We start from the raw sequence: 17,324 nt of genomic DNA on the forward strand, positions 1-17,324 counted from the left end.
TGAGCATCTGTTCCTCAATGTTCAAGCTGCCACATTTATGGCACACAAAGTCTTCAGTTGGTGTGTGTCAAAGTCTCAAAGTCTCTTTCAGCTTCCTCTCATGCCCTGATACATTATCAGCTGGGCATGCTTGCATCTGTGCTGACGAAACTTCTCTGTTGTCCGTTGTTGAACTGATCCTCATGTTCAGCATGCTGCATGTCACACAACTCTCTTGTGTGATGTTCTCCAGGCTTATGGATGGCGGAAAGCCTTCTTACAAAGTTCAGTCAGAGCTGTCACCGCATGTTTATACGGCCAGTTTTCACCATTGTCGTATGCACTCACTGCAGGTTTGAATGCCGCAGATATTTTCTGACATGGTACCTGTAGATTTTGACGAGTCTCGTTCGTCTTCTTCATCCTCGACGTGTTGAGTGGTGGGTGTCGTTCAAGTTGTTTGTGGCTGGGGAGCATACAGCAGGAAGCGGAATCCCCAGATCCGGACCAAGGACTAAAAATCAACAAAACAAACAAAACAAAACAGCTGCCGAAAGTTCAGCAGCAAATGTTAGACAACGTCTCATGTAGAGATACAATTCTTAGATCTCTGTGTTTCTGTGTGTGCGTGCCTCTGTGTGTGTGTGTGTGTGTGTGTGTGTGTGTGCGTGTGTGTGTGTGTCCCCTCTTTCAGCTGCTGCAGCGAGCATGGTGTCTGTGTGTGTGTGTGTGTGTGTGTGTGTGTGTGTGTGTGTGTGTGTGTGTCTCACCCCTGCATTCCTCTCTCTCTCTCTGCTCATATGCCTCTCTGTCTATTTTAAACAGTTATACCTATTTTTGTTTCCTTTTGGACATCAACTTATTTGTATCTGCTTCACCTTTTTCTCTGCTCCAAGCACGTTTTGAGTTAATCAAATTTTATCATAGGCTAAAAACTGCCTCTTTCAGGGAATCCCAATTTAGTTCATTCTTCCAATTATTTGGCAGTGTGATTGTCCTCCCACATTAATTTATTATCGGAGGTAAGACCTTGGCATCGGGCTGCTCAGACTCATTCTATGACTTTTATCATTCCCAAATGTTTCACTTTTATTTCTAAGTCTTTGACTCGGTCTTTCTTTGTACATTTAATCTGTTTCAATTTACCTTCTAAATCCCCTCTTAACATTTTGAGCTTCGCGGCGCTCAATCAGCCGTTTACAGGAAAACCAAACTCCTTTAACCAGCACGTGAGGCATTCTAAACACCAGTTTCCATATTTCTGTTGCATCATATCAATTATTGGGCCCGAGGGCGCTGCGCTTTTACAACTTTTTCCACCCATCTTTCAGGCGTGGATACGTTAACGTTACCTTTACAGTACAGTCGTCACCATACAGCGTATGTTTATTCTCTCGAAGGAAAACTTTTTGCAAAAAACCTCGTTTGAAATTCACGTTATGTTGTGGAAAACCACGATTCTTATTTCAAACTTGTTTGAAATTCACGTTATGTTGTGGAAAACCACGATTCTTATTTCAAACTTTATTTGAAATTCACGTTATGTTGTGGAAAACCACGATTCTTATTTCAAATGTTATTTGAAGTTCACGTTATGTTGTTTATCACGATTCTTATTCTATCAGTATAGAATTCACGTAATTTTAACCACGGTCTTACAACAAACCAATTGTAGTCAAGCGATCTGTGTCTACTATCACCGTATAACACAATCCTGTCTTCTACGTAAAAGCGTGCAAATAGTGAGATGCCAGAAAATGAAAAAAAGGAGTTTAAATGAACCACATGTAAAACGAAACCACGAACGTCAAAAACAATTGTTTTACCCAAATAATAAAAAAAAAAAAGACTACTTGACCATTCATCTGTGTCTGTTAAATCATATGACCTTAGTATAATTTTACCATTACTTTTACAATTGGAATTTTAACTTTCTTACCCGTTTGTAGAAATTAATTCTTTTTCGTTGGATTCGCGTGCTGTCAATCAGAAACTCCCTCGGGTCTGCCGGCTCTCTCTCTCTCGGCTAATGAGGTATGAGACAGGAAACTTCAGTTTGTGGATTCCTGGAGAGGCCTTCTCCTCCGGTCAGTCCCTCTGGAGCTCTGATAGACAGACAGCGAATCCTGCCGACAACGCCAAATTGTTGTGGAATATTTCTGTGAATTGTCGGGAGAAGAGTGTTAAAGTGTTAACAAATCAATGTCAAATGAAACAGAGTCTGGATGAACGATCAAAGTTGTAATAGTCAATTTATTTGCTTGCAAGCAAAGAGAACACAGTCTCACAGACACATCAGCGTCATCTGTGAGAGATGCTCTGATGACACAGTCAAATGCATAGACATTTATACCCAAACAGCATGCTGTCACCTTGGTTCGCAAACAAGAATAAACAGAAGAAGGAAACCAGTCAAGGCAGATGTTTTTCTTTGAAGCACAGTGTCCTGTCTTTACGATACCCTGAAGGCGCTTTATGGCCGGTTTACGAATCCCTTTGTTATCAGTTTGTCCCACAATATTTATGGAGACATCAGATGCTTCCTTTGATGTTACTGTGAACTAGTCAAAGAGTTAAGTCACAGTATTGCAGAGACGGAATAAACCGGTGAACCGTCACATCATAAATACCTGAAGAGGATCATGCTTTGAAGACAAATAATGCACAGGAAAACAGATACCAAGATAACAGATCACAACAAGACCCCTGGATCCGAAATTTACGAGAATCATTTAGAAAACACAAGGTTTAGTGCCTGCTCTTCTAAAACTCACATTCCTTAACCCTAAAACAGTAGACTGACATATTTTCCCATCACACCGTTTAGCCTAGCTTAGCTTAGCTTAGCTTAGCGTTAAGACTAGAAATGTGGGGAAACAGCAAGTCTGACTGTCAAAAAGTAAAAAAGATCGCCTACTGGCACATCTGGAGGTGTGATGTCTGTTTTGTTCCAACCCATACAGAAACCAACATTTTAAAACAGTTTAACAGAAATTCCTCGTAAGTGACTTTCTTTCCCTCTCAGAACTATACTTCCAACTCAAATTCAAAGTTTTTTCAAAATAAAACCATGACTATTAGATAACAGGACCTTCCCTCACTCTCACTCAAACAAATCTTCAACAGCAAAAGTTGTTCCAAACATGTTTAAGGTCGTTCCTCCACAGCTTATTTATTTGGACTTGCAGGGGTTACAAATGGCAAACTGTATGTCTTCTTCACTCGCGCTGAAGAAGTCCCTCATGTGCGAAATCGCGCGGCACGTTTGACCAGCAAAAAGATAAAATCAGAAGACTGATCAGCAGGTCAATTCAATTTAATTCAATTCAATTCAATTTATTTTTGTATAGCCCAAAATCACAAATTACAAATTTGCCTCAGAAGGCTTTACAATATGTACACATTTGACACCCTCTTGTCCCGGGACCCTCACATCGGAACAGGAAAAACTCCCCAAAAAACCCCTTTAACGGGGAGGAAAGAGGAAGAAACCTGTGGGAGAGCAATAGAGGAGGGATCCCTCTCCCAGGATGGACAGAAGTGCAATGATGTCATGTGTAGAACAGGATAGTGAATTACAACACATTCAATGTAATTACAGCACATTCAATGTATGACACAACCACGACAGGAGGAAACACCTGGTCCAGGTAAACCCGGATACACAGGAACCTGTGAGGCGAGAAAGCACAGAGACTGGTGAAGAAGGAGGTCAATAATGAGCATTAATGGTATCGGTAATATGAAATAGTAATGTGAGTAATAATAAAAGTGATATTAGCAGTTTGAGTCAGCAGGGCCATGGTAGGAGGAAGGACCAGGGTCCAGATGAAACCATGCTCCATGGAAACCTGTGAGGAGAGGAAGCACAAGGACTCCGGGGAAGAGACAAAATCAGTACTGTGCAGTAATGGTATCGGTAATCGGATTAATAATGTTAATCATGAAGATCGTAGTAGGTGTCAGCAGGGCCATGGCTGGTTGAAGAACCAGTGTCCAGATAAAACTGCGGTCATCCTGTGAGGCGAGAAAGCACAAATACTCCGGGGAAGAAGTAAAGTTAGTAATGAGCATTAATGGGACATCAATGCATACAGACGGAGGTGAAGAAGAGGAGGAGAGAGGTGCTCAGTGTAGGAAGTCCCCCTGTAGTTTTTGCCAATACCAGTTTGTCCATGGGCCGGTCCAAGGCAAGCCAGAGCCAGCCCTAACTATAAGCACTATCAAAGAGGAAAGTCTTAAGCCTACTCTTAAATGTGGTGAGTGTGTCGGCCCCCCGGACTGAAACGGGAAGCTGGTTGCACAGAAGAGGAGCTTGATAACTGAAGGCTCTGGCTCCCATCCTACTTTTTAAGACTCTAGGAACCACAAGTAACCCTGAATCACTGGATCACAGCTCTCTAGTAGGGCAGTATGGTACTATGATGGAGCCTGACCAATTCGGGCTTTGTAGGTAAGTAAAAGGATTTTAATTTCTATTCTAGATTTTACAGGGAGCCAGTGCAGAGAAGCTAATACAGGAGTAATATAATCTCTCCTCTTAGTTCTTGTTAGTACACGAGCTGCAGCATTCTGGATCAGCTGGAGAGATTTAAGAGACTTATTAGAGCAGCCTGAAAATAAGGAATTGCAGTAATCTAGTCTAGAGGTAACAAATGCATGAACTAATTTCTCTGCATCGCTTTGAGATAGGATGTGCCTGATTTTGTAAATATTACGTAGGTGAAAAACGGCAGTCCTAGAAATAACTTTTATCTGAGAGTTGAAAGACAAATCCTGATCAAAGGTAACTCCAAGATTCTTGACTGTGCTGCTGGATGCCAGCGCAATGCCATCTAGAGAAACTATATCACTAGATAACTGATTTCAGAGGTGTTCTGGGCCGAGTAGAATAACTTCAGTTTTGTCTGAGTTTAACATCAGGAAGTTGCAGGTCATCCAGGTTTTTATGTCCTTAAGACACGCTTGCAGTTTAGCGAGCTGGTTGGTTTCGTCTGGTTTGATCGATATATATAATTGAGTATCATCTGCATAACAATGAAAGGTTATAGAGTGTTTTCTGATAATATTGCCTAAAGGAAGCACATATAAGGTGAACAAGATTGGTCCAAGCACAGAACCTTGTGGAACTCCATAACTGACGTTGGTCTTCGAGGCTTCATCATTTACATAAACAAACTGAGATCGATCCGATAAATAGGATCCAAACCAGTTCAGTGCAGTTCCTTTGATGCCAATATAACGTTCCAGTCTCTGCAACAGGATGTAGTGGTCTATAGTGTCGAACGCAGCACTAAGCGAACCTCCTTTGTTTTACCAACTTCTTTTTTTAAAGGAGCAATAGAGTCTAGTGTCCTTCTCAGTGAGCTTGTAGCACTGTCGACAAGATGATCAATCTGGGTAGGACTAAAGTTAGCACAGGAGTCCTCCGTCACATCGAAGCATGGTATCGAGTTAAATACAGATGGAATCACTTCTTTAAATTGAGCTACGGCACCATCAGATAGACATCTAGTGTAGTAACTCCTGCTTAACGGTGTACACTCCGTTAGTAAGAATTCAAAGGTTATGAGATAATGGTCCGATAGAAGAGGGTTCTGTGGATAGACTATTAAATCGTCTATGTTAATGCCATAAGTCAGAACCAGGTCGAGAGTGTGGTTAAAACGGTGAGTGGGTTTCTGTACATTCTGACAGAAACCAATCGAATCTAATAATGAAATAAATGCAGTACTGAGGCTATTGTTCTCGACATCCACATGAATATTAAAGTCACCTACAATAATTACTTTATCTGCTTTAAGGACTAGACTTGATAAAAACTGAAAAAATTCCGATAAAAACTCAGAATACGGACCTGGGGCCCGGTACACTATAACAAATATAACTGGCTGTATTGTTTTCCAGGTTGGGTGTGAAAGACTAAGAACCAAGCTTTCAAATGAGTTATAGTCTAGTTTAGGTTTAGGGTTTAATAATAGGCTGGAGTCAAAGATGGCTGCTACTCCACCTCCTCGGCCGGCGCCTCGAGGAATGTGAGTATTGATATGACTTGGAGGAGTTGATTCATTTAGGCTGACATATTCATCATTACTCAGCCAGGTTTCAGTAATACAAAATAAATCAATATGATGATCTGATATTAGCTCATTTACTAGTAGAGCTTTAGATGACAAAGATCTGATATTTAGGAGTCCACATTTAATTATCCTATTATGTTGTACTGTTGCGGTAGTTTTAACTTGGATTAAGTTATTTAGTTTAACTCCTCGATTGTTTATTTTTGATTTAATTAATTTAAGTGGCCGTGGGGCAGGCACAGTCTCTATGTGGTTTTGCGTGAGTAACTGCTCTAATGGAAGCTCAGAGGAGTGTGTAGGACCGCAACTCTGCTTCCTGGTCTGATCTCTGGGTTGTCATGTACCAGGTCCATACAGAAACTGGGTCAGATTTGCAGAGATGAGATCCGCTCCATCCAAAGTAGGATGAATGCCGTCCCTCCTAGGTCACTGATCATGAACGATCGATCGTATTGTGTACTCGCTACTTTTTGTTGATTTAATTTTTTTTCTATTACTCGGTGCCAACCGAAACGAGAACATTTTTGATTGCCAGACACTAACTCACTTTTTTCCCCTTTTACATGTCATTTGTTGAATTCATGGACATAAAACTGGACAGAGAAGCTGCTTCTAAAAATATGATTGTGTTTAAGCCGTGAACATATGAAACTGGGAATAAATGTGGCATAAAAAATGCTTCAAAAGCCTTTGTCAATTTAGAAAATACATTTACTTCCAATAAAAAAAAGAAAAGAAGACTTAAAATCATAAATGATGCTTATATAATACTTTCTGTTGATGTCTTCCTGTGTTGCCCTTTAGAATTTGGAGAGATACGAACAGAGCAAGGACGAATTCCACCAAGCTGCCTCCAAGACAGAAGCAAGCGTGAGGTGAGAGACACGTGCATACTCACATTCACAAACTAATTTGCAGTTCAAAAAGTAAGCAGATATTATTCCCTGGAGCCTCTGACACACACACACACACACACACACGTACGTACATGAGCATACCCACAGCAGACTAATAAGCAGTGACAGATAGTGATCTGCTCGTTTTTTCTCACTTTTAAGCAGTAACATGCATACATTCTCTGGCGCACACCTGACTAATGTGATAAGTGTTTTAATTGGCTGCTTTAATTAAGCCGAATTTAACAATACCCTATTTCCCCGTCGTCGCTTCTCACCGTGGACTTGTAATGAGCCGCAGTCGGGGGGAAAGGCAGCTAATTATTGCCGCTGCAGTCTGTAAAACACCCGGCCTTGACTCGCTGTTACAATTTGTCACACCACAGTACATGGACTTTTCCCAATAACAAGAGTCACGCCAGTATTTATGGATGAGGACAAAATAACATTACGATTTGTTTGTGTCTTTCAGTGTGTCCTCAACCCTGACGGCAAGTTTTAGCTTGTCGCCATGCTTCTTGTTAGTGAAGTTTATCTGTATTTTTATATTTCAATTTCAAATGATTCATTCACTCTTTATTTGTATTTAAATTTTTTTTACTAAAATTTCGATTTTGTTCACACTGTTTTTTTTGCATCAATCCTAATGGTAATAACATTTTACTCAAGTGCAAATGTGCAACATAGTTAAAAAAGAAGAAGAAACAAGCAGTCAGAAGATCATACGTGTTCTAAACTAACTTGAGCCGGACTTATGTGGAAGTGAAAAACCAGGGCGAACAGTGAAATGATTCCAGAAACAGTCCGTCGTAAAGGTCCATGGCAGTCTGCTGAGCGACTTCTCTGTTTAGCTTCGTGTCTTGGTCTCATCCACTCCCCAAAGCTTTTAGGTGAGGGTTGGAACTCAGACGGAGTCTGGTACAATGTCCGCGTTGCTTCTGACGCTGAGCCGATCGGCCTCTCCCTTTTGCTTCCAATTTACCCTCATCTCTGAAGAAAACCACAAGATACTCTAACTCCTTAATTTTCCTCACCAAATGGTTCAGATAATCTGCCTAAACTGTTGGCTCGTGTGCAACCCGTCTTATCATCTGACAGTTTGTGTTTCTTGGCTCGCCGGACTTCTTTGTAGCGATTTCACCATGTTCCCAGATCGCTGCAAAGATCGCTGTTTTTTTCACTATATCCAACTGAAATGAGGGCCAAAACAAACAAAAAACAAGTAAGAAGAAATATTCTTAAAAAAATGTACATTGTCATGAAACGTTTAGTCAAATGAGAATGACAAGAAGATTTGATGCCACATGTAGAGGACTTGGAGTGTACTGGGCTGCTTCAAGTAGCTGACAGCAAGCTGGAGGTTTATTGGAAGCAACTATGAGGAAGAGTGTGAAACACAGTGTTGGTATAGAAGAACCTCGGTCAGTCAATTCTACCTGGAATCAATCGTTTCACCGATCATCTGCAGGATAGAGGATTGCACTGAAGCCCTGCACTTCGTTTTTTAGCCTGACTATAACAAGAAGAAGGTTTGGGCCCGCCCCTCCCACACTGACACAGACATACACAACTCGTTGTGTGCCAGCCATGTAGTTAACACACCCAGTCCCTGGTAATCTGGAGTGACTGAACGCCGTTATCAGCAGTTTAGGAATATAAGACCCCCATTACAGTGTGATTTAAAGCAATGCCTACATGTTTTTGATCCGTGCTGATGCTGAAGACCAGGTGATCTTACCTCTGGGGAGTACTGTACAGTAATACCGCTAATCCTCTTCTCGTAGGGAGGCTGCATTTTTATCAGAGAAGATAAAACGATCCGAGCTTCCTGTGTGGCAAGATCTTCATTGACAATTATACATATACCGCTTTTGCAGGCTTTGGAGCCTGGATTAGGCTCTCATTCATTCGGTAATCTAGTCTAAGCCCCAACCTCCGGGGAATTCAGTAGTGTCACTGAAATGAATAAAAGTGCCTGCTATAAGACTTTCTACCAAAAAGGGGATGAGATGTCCTCCTGTCCTCCCGTCGGTGTGCGTTTGATTTTGTCTCTTTTAAACATGTGATCAGAATCAGAACTAATCAGCTGCCCATTAAAATGAAACCCTCATGTGACATAATATATAGTTGATAGGTTCTGTAACGCTACCCAAACCACACTTGTCTTCATTTACACTTCCTGTTAATTGCATTGATAAGATGAGCACCTGGAACACAGTGTCTGTCTCTAACATCCCGTCCTCAGATAGTTGGACGGATTGCATTACCGTCTCTATACACCTCAGCTGTGTCAACTCTTATTATTGCCATAGCTCTCGCACTATCCTCTTTATTGGCAGTCGATAGCCTTCAGCCATCTGTCTTCTGTGTGACAAATGTCCATGTTTATATACAGTCCAGGCTTTCTTCCTAGAAATGTAAAGCCAGCCAGATTGTGTTGTATCTCGCCTCATGATTTATACATTTAGTTTGCAGATCACTGCTTAAACAGCAGCCACACTCAATATGAATATGCCATTTGCTGTTGGAAATAGCACGATATGCTATTTAATTATTTTATGATGTTGGGAGACAGTCTCTCTACCCTGCGTTGTATCAACTTGGATAGCAGCACTCCAAAAGCAATCCATCCAGAACACTTATAGTCAGTGCATCGGGCCAAATAGGTGAGTCTAGTTAGGTGAAAACTAATCTCCAGGTTCACTGTGACATCTATAAAGAGAGACTTCGCAATTATAATTTGGAACTTAGAAATGCAAGGCAGTCATTCTTCTCTGATATCATAACCAAAAACAAGAACAATACACGCGCCTTATTTGCTACCGTCGATAGGCTAACAAACCCTCCAGTGTCGGTAGCTGCTGAGCTCCAATCCACCTGGGCATGCAATCAATTTGCCTCCTTTTTTACTGACAAAATTCAGAAAATTAGACAAGCAGTCAGTGCCTCCACACCAACCACAGGATATGTGTTGTCCCGATCTCTGAATAACATCCATTCAAATATCATGACACAATTTCATTCAATCGACCGTAGAAGCCTAGAAGACATTATACAACATCTGAAGTCATCCTCCTGCTGCTTGGATATTCTACCAACACACTTTTTCAAAAATATTTCAAACTGCATGACCACTGATCTCTTACATATTGTAAACACATCCCTTCTCTCAGGTGTCTTCCCACAAGCCCTAAAAACTGCAGTTATTAAACCGCTCCTAAAGAAGGCTAGTTTAGACTCCGCAATGATGAAAAATTATAGGCCAATATCAAACCTCCCATTTTTAAGTAAAATAATTGAAAAAGCGGTTTTCCAACAGCTGACCAACTTCTTGGCCGTAAATAACTGCTTTGATGTTTTCCAGTCAGGCTTTCGACAGCACCACAGTACTGAAACTGCTCTTGTTAAGGTTTTCAACGACATCCACTTAAACATAGACAATGGCAGAAGTTCAGTCTTAGTGTTACTGGATCTCAGTGCTGCATTCGACACGGTCGACCATGCCATACTCCTAGAAAGACTAAACATCTGGGTGGGACTCTCGGGCACAGCACTTACCTGGTTTGAATCCTACTTGAAGGACCGAGAATACTTTGTCTGTAGCTGATTACACATCAGAGCTGACTAAAATGACATGTGGTGTTCCCCAAGGTTCAATACTGGGGCCTCTTCTGTTCAACATCTACATGCTTCCACTAGCTCAGATTATGGAAAGCAACAAAGTGTGTTATCATAATTATGCAGACGACACACAAATCTACATAACTATGTCACCAGGGGACTATAATCCCATACAAGGGCTGGGTAACTGCATTGAACAAACCAACAACTGGATGTGCCAGTATTTTCTTCAATTAAACAAAGATAAAACAGAAGTAATTGTTTTTGGTACCAAGGACGAACAATTGAAAATCACCGCTCAGCTTCAGTCACTGATGTTAAAACCCACAAACCAAGCCAGAAATCTAGGTGTAGTTATGGATTCAGACCTCAACCTGAACAGCCATATCAAGACAATTACAAAATCAGCCTACTATCACCTGAAGAATATATCAAGGATTAGAGGATGTATGTCTCAACAGGATTTGGAAAAACTTGTCCACGCATTTATCTTCAGCAGACTGGACTACTGAAACGGTGTGTTTACAGGTCTCCGTAAAAAGTCCGTCAGAAAGCTGCAGCTGATTCAGAACGCTGCAGCTCGAGTCCTCACTAAGACCAGGAGGGTGGATCACATCACTCCAGTTCTGATGTCTTTGCACTGGCTTCCTGTCCAACAAAGAATTGACTTTAAAATCCTACTGTTGGTTTACAAAGCACTGAATGGTTTAGGGCCAAAATACATCTCTGATCTGCTGCTACCTTATGAACCATCCCGACCCCTCAGGTCGTCTGGGACCGGTCTACTATCTGTTCCCAGAGTAAGAACTAAACATGGAGAAGCAGCGTTCAGTTGTTCTGCTCCACATATCTGGAACAAAGTCCCAGAAAGCTGCAGGTCTGCTGAGACCCTCAGCTCATTTAAATCAAGATTGAAGACTTTTCTGTTTGCTGCTGCCTTTAATTGAACCACGTTCAATTAATATATTAATCAATTTCCTGCATTTCTGCATTTTACTACTGTATTTTATTTCTTACACTGTTCTTAATTGCTGTTAAATCTCCTTTTCTTTTGCCTTATGTTTTGATGCTTTTAATGGTTTTAAAAGGACTGCACAATATGTCGCCATTTCCTCTGGGACCGAGTTCGTGCAAGGCGTACACTATAAAACGCAGATCGGAAGAGATCTTTTCCAGACGTGGTTTGTGTGCGAGTAATTGCAGAATTGCGGCAGTGTATGGTTGATTGCGTGCAGCGTAATGTCTCAGGGAGACATCAATTATTGTTTCAATGTATGTTTTAAATCTCCTTTACTTTTTACTACTGAATTTTATTTCTTACACTGTTTCTTTAATTGTTTTTAAATCTCCTTTTCTTTTGCCTTATGTTTTGACGCTTTTAATGGTTTTATGTGAAGCACTTTGAATTACCTTGTTGTTGAATGGGCTATACAAATAAACTTGCCTTGCCTTGAGTCTGAGAGTCATCTTGAATGAATGAAATTGCGTAATGCAGAGAGCCTGATATAGCCTTCGTAATAGAGAGGAAGACACTGGACATTGAAAGACACTTGGAATCATTCATCGTGTATTTGAAAGCAACAGCCAATCCCATGTTCTGACATTTTCCGCTGCTATAAATGTTGAATAATCTGTGGGAAACTTCAGACGGACTCTGGATTTATGTTGCTCTCAGTGCAGCGCTGTAGAAGAAAGCTACTGTAAAATATGATGTGCGTGACTCCATTCCCCCTTCTGTGGCCTGAGGAAGAGAGTGTGTGTATACGTGCCGACATTTGTGTGTGCGTGTGTGTGTGATATGTTAATCCACAGCTTAAACCTTGGTGCCAAAAGGGGGGCTTTGGCTGCAAGCACTCCGGAGGGGACCAGTGTGTCACAGTCCAGTGTGTGTGTTTGTTTAGACAGAGAGAGACTCAATAACTTTCCTTTCATTCTCTTGCTCTCCCTTGTTTATGGGAGTGAATGACACAATTTGCTTTGCCAAAATGATGCCATACAATCGCATGACCAACAAGTGGTGCAGATACAATGAAATACCAATTTTGAGAAACGTCAAATCCAGCAAGAGAAAAGTTATAAAGGCATACTTAGCTTTTGATTCCTTTGAGCTCTCTCTTAGAGGTAAAAAAACAGCTTTGGTCACTGGGTCCTCATTTGGCGTTCCAAAGTCAAAACGAGGTTGGAGGAGAAGCGTCAAAGCGCTTTAAAAAGCGTCACTAAGGCTTTTAGTGCAATTCAGCTATTTAAGACAACAGGTGTGCCTTGTTCTGCCAGGTCAGTGATTTGATTGGAAATGTGACTTCAGTGACATTGCAATAGTTCAGCTCAGCTACTTAGCATGACTAGTGGGGGCTTCACATGTACACCTCTAATGGTCTGCAGCCACAAACAAAAATCATGTTTTCACACCTGTACTTGGGGTCATTTAGTCCGGACCAAGGGAAAGAATTGTTGCATAGTTCTGGACCACACTGACTTTTACATATGAGCCAAATGAACATTAAGTCATACAGACTGACAGGTAACTCTTTAAATCACATATCTGCTATCATAGACTCCTGCAGTTGGTTTGCGTGCTTTCAGACCACAAATGAACCGCACCAGAGTCCGCTTGGAAGCATACCTAGACCCTCCTTTCTCAAGCGGTCTTGGTTCGGTTGTTGGTCAGCACCAGGGTTCGGCCCGAACAAACCGTATCAATAGGTCGAATGGACTTGAGTTCACTTTTAACCGAACCAAACGGGTTAGGGGTGCACCATTAGCAGTGGACTCTTGCAGCCGGCCGTTCTGGAACTGGCCGACATTTAGATTGCATCGCATACCTGATGACCACTTAGCAAAGAAACTTTTGCATTTGCTAACTTGACAGGCTTTTGCCTAGCGTGATTACAGATAGAGCGAAAGAGACATGGGGTCTTTGTCTTTTTAGTCCGCTCAGGTCCGTTTCCAAGGCATTTTAACAAGGCCAGCTGTCTCTTACAGACGTAGTCGAATTAGCCTTAACAGCCGGGCCTTTGTCAGATCCTCCCAGCCTGTGTCGGATGATACCAGCCGACGGAGATCACTCGGCGATAAGGCTGGAAACATTGAGAAGCGGAGTCCAAGTTGAAAGGTAGACTACTTGGTTATTGTTGTTGTGCTGTACGAGAGAAAACCAAACCAACAATATGGTGTGTGAGGCTCGCTGTATTTAGACCCAGGTGAATTTCAAAAGTGTACATTTCATGCCATTCAACTTTCAACTGTTTGAGGGGAACAGTAAAAAGCAGCTTGTTTCGGATGGAAAGAGAGAGAGAGTGTGTTAAAGCAGCTTACCACATGCACTCCGATGGTAAAATGAAGCGCCTCCAAATGTATTCACACCCTGCTTTGATTCACAGCTGTCATTGCAAAGTATTCATCACATACATATAATTTCGGACATGTTATGACTGTTTTAATTATTTCCTGAATATGACGTGCCAAACTTATTGACGTTAAGAAATAAATATAGTTAATATCGTTACATGGGGGCCTATAGGATAGAAAACCCTGAGATACTGTACAGTGTTTGTTACACAATGTGTCCGTCTGTTAACCCATTAACACCGTTTCTGAGCAGCAAAACACCAAAGACGAACTCTTTACAGAAACCCACTTTAAGGGAATGGAAATGTTCGTACCTGTACGTGCACCTGTACGTATATGACGACCGTAATTCAAGTTCAAGTCGTAGCAACGATGCAAGTTCATTAGAGATAATTAAAAGAAACTGCAAAAGGAGTGACAAAAGTGCGAGGCATTGGGAGAACGGAAGTACCCTACATCCACTCCAATGTTTACGAGAGACACAGTGAAGTCTTGAGTACTAGCATAGACAGGAGCCTCTCCACCCGGCTGTGATAGGAATGGAGGGATGGGAGAGTATGAGTGAAGGAGTGTGGAGATACAAGATAGGGGCGAAGAGGATGTGTGTCCTCAGTCAATTGAAAAGCTGTCGGGGTGCAGGTGCATACAAGCAAGAGATAAGAGGCAACTCTGTCTGTCTAGCTGTTTTCCTCTTCACCTCTCCTGCCCTCCTTCTCCCTTGCTATCATCTCTCTTTTTCTCTTTACTTCACCGACGCACCATTATTAATCAAGCTGGTAATGGCAAAGCAGTCTGTTTAGGAGTTCTGACCCTTCGACACGTCAAATGCCATTTCTTGCCTCAATAGACAAGGATAGACCTGTTTTGCTCACAGTCTCTCGTTCTCTATTCAAAGCTTTCCCTCTTTACCAGGAATTAAACATTTTCTCATCATATGGGACCTATCCAAATTTAAGCAAATTAGTGGAAAGTTGCAATAAACGATGCTAAATATGTACATTTACGTGAGCTGGATTCAAGCTAACGGAAAAGCTTTAGATAAAGTAATGAATTTGTATGATTTAAAGGTGCTTGTAGGCTTTGAACGGAACCAGGCTAGCTGTTTCCCCTTACTTCCAGTCTTTATGCTAAGCTAAACTAATCCCTTACTGGCTCCAGCTTCATATTTACTGTACAGACATTCGTGGTTTCAATCGCCTTATCAAACTCCTGGGGGAAAAAAGCCAAATAAGCGGAGCTCCTGAAATGTTGAACTAGATTGGTTTTTTGCATTGATCTTGGATCAAAAAATGCGTCGGCCTGAGTTTTTCACGTACACTTCCAATCATGGAATCCAGTATCTCTATCTTCAAAGCCCGAGCGACAGCAGCAACAACAGCAACAACAACCTCCTTGACAAACTGGCTTAGACACGGACTTCACAAGAGTTGTAAGGGGAGATAGAGAGCAGAGTGTTTAACAGAATATCTGATGTTGATCCTGACAGCAGTGTAGGCTCAAGTTTTTCAAGGCGAAGAGAACCGCTAGACTCCAGCAACAGAAGGCAGAGAAAGACAGGCAACATGCTGAGGTTTAATGGTTGGGGACATGAGCATGATGTAGATGCCTGGCCTGATAAACGTCCACTACCTGATATGAAGACATTTCTTGCAGGACTTATACTTCTTGGAGAAAGTCGGTATGCAGAAAAAATTTGAGATGAACTGACATTTCTTACAAACCGCTCTCTTTTTCATTGCTCTCAGATTTTTGTGCACCCATAACCTTGATTTGTTTCTGATTTAAAGAAATATTTAAATCTGTATTATGCTAGTAATGAAAGAATATGTTATTCAGCTGTATTTTGTGTTGTTGGAATGGCAAACTTGAACTTAAACCTCACGACTGAAGGACTCGAGAAATTTTCATGATGAAACTTTCTGCACGAAACCGAGCCGCTAAGATTCATCTGAGCAGAAAACTGTGGTCCAATCGGACATTAAACCCCAAAATGAACATTTGTGCATTAAGTTGCTCACCTTGTGTCACCTTCAGTTCTTTAAATAATACTTGGGATCACGCAACTCGTGCTGTATAATCCGAGTCTCATTTATCCTCAGTCCTTCCTAAACACATGCGTTTGCGCTAAAACCTTCCTATTTAAAACACTTGCGTATTAAAAGACTTGCGCTTGGGCAGGCATCCTGCGGCATTTCTTCAACAATCACAGCGTTCAACTGATCTACATCACGCTTGGCGGGTGTATTGCTGGGGATTGCCAAGGACGTGCAGAGTCAAATATGGTGCAATTTGGACACGTCAACATCAATGAACTTTGAATAAACAAGCGATGGTGCTCTGTGTGGGGGGGTGGGGCTTAGGGGCTCTGTGGACTGAGTCGTGCATGTCATCCTCAGTGGGGCTTTACAGGTCTGGATATACTCTCGTTACAACCAAACTCCACTTCCCCCTGGAGACGATGAGCGGTTTCTCGACAGAGCCGCTAGCAGCAATAACGAGAGCCAAGGAATCGGCACATGCTCCAAACAGCCACGCCAAAAACAGGCACTGCACCAGTGTTGATAAATGTTCTAAATTTGTCATGATGCAGAAATATTGTTTCCTGAACATTTGGAGATTAAAGATGTGACAGCGCATAGCGCCCTGGTCGGGATTGGTTGATGAAACTTGGGTTTTAATTCAATTGGATTGCAGTTCATCATCAGATTTCCGTCGTAAGACGAAGCAAACTATGAGAGTTCAAAAGTTGTGTTAATAACATAATTGCCCTTTCTCCCCAGAAAATCTGACTTTTGCACTACACAGAAAAGTAGCAGCCAGAATGAGGCAGGTAGTCGGCTATTTGAGATCCACTCGGGGAATCGTCTGTACTGCTATTAGGGAGTTTTGTGCAACATTTTTTTTTGTTCCACCTCTAATGTTTAAACACACATTGAAAGACGCAGTTGTTGTCATTGGAATGCACAGCCAGGCACTGTAAAAAAAGTCGAGGAGACACTATATTCATACCGTGTCAAAACAAATACAACATATGCACAATGTGCCGACACACAAACACGATGTGCAGACTTTCACAGGAGTTTTTTTTTGTAGCCTTCAAGTCAGTCACAATATTGGATTCTCTTTATTTTTCCTCCTCGGGCGCTGCTTCCCATGAGATGTGAACACGATTTTACTAATTTGTTGCCTGAAACGCAGCACAGATACCAATACTTTGTAGTTGACAGGACAGAAGTAAAACGGCATGTAGGACAAACAATGCCTCATATGTAAAGCCAAAGCCATTAAGGAGAGCACAAAAAGAAGCATCAGTCTAACTCTGAGAGATGCATGGTTTAGAGGCGATAAAGGCATCTTCCTTATCAGACTCCAAGCTTTCGCCAGAGGCTTTTGTAGTTGG

General features: G+C 41.7%; 1 protein-coding gene across 2 annotated transcripts in view; it reads left to right on the top strand.

Annotated features, from left to right (window-relative positions):
- LOC306781429 (MICOS complex subunit mic25a-like) overlaps nucleotides 1–17,324 on the top strand; it is a 99,398-nt gene that overhangs the window by 43,596 nt on the left and 38,478 nt on the right. For both annotated transcript variants that reach the window (XM_079274283.1, XM_079274284.1), the window contains one exon: nucleotides 6,864–6,934. In XM_079274283.1, the coding sequence (XP_079130409.1) occupies nucleotides 6,864–6,934 (71 nt within the window). The remainder of the gene's footprint in view (nucleotides 1–6,863; nucleotides 6,935–17,324) is intronic.

Source organism: Melanostigma gelatinosum (genome assembly GCF_949748355.1).
Source record: "Melanostigma gelatinosum genome assembly, chromosome: 8".
NCBI lineage: Eukaryota > Metazoa > Chordata > Actinopteri > Perciformes > Zoarcidae > Melanostigma > Melanostigma gelatinosum.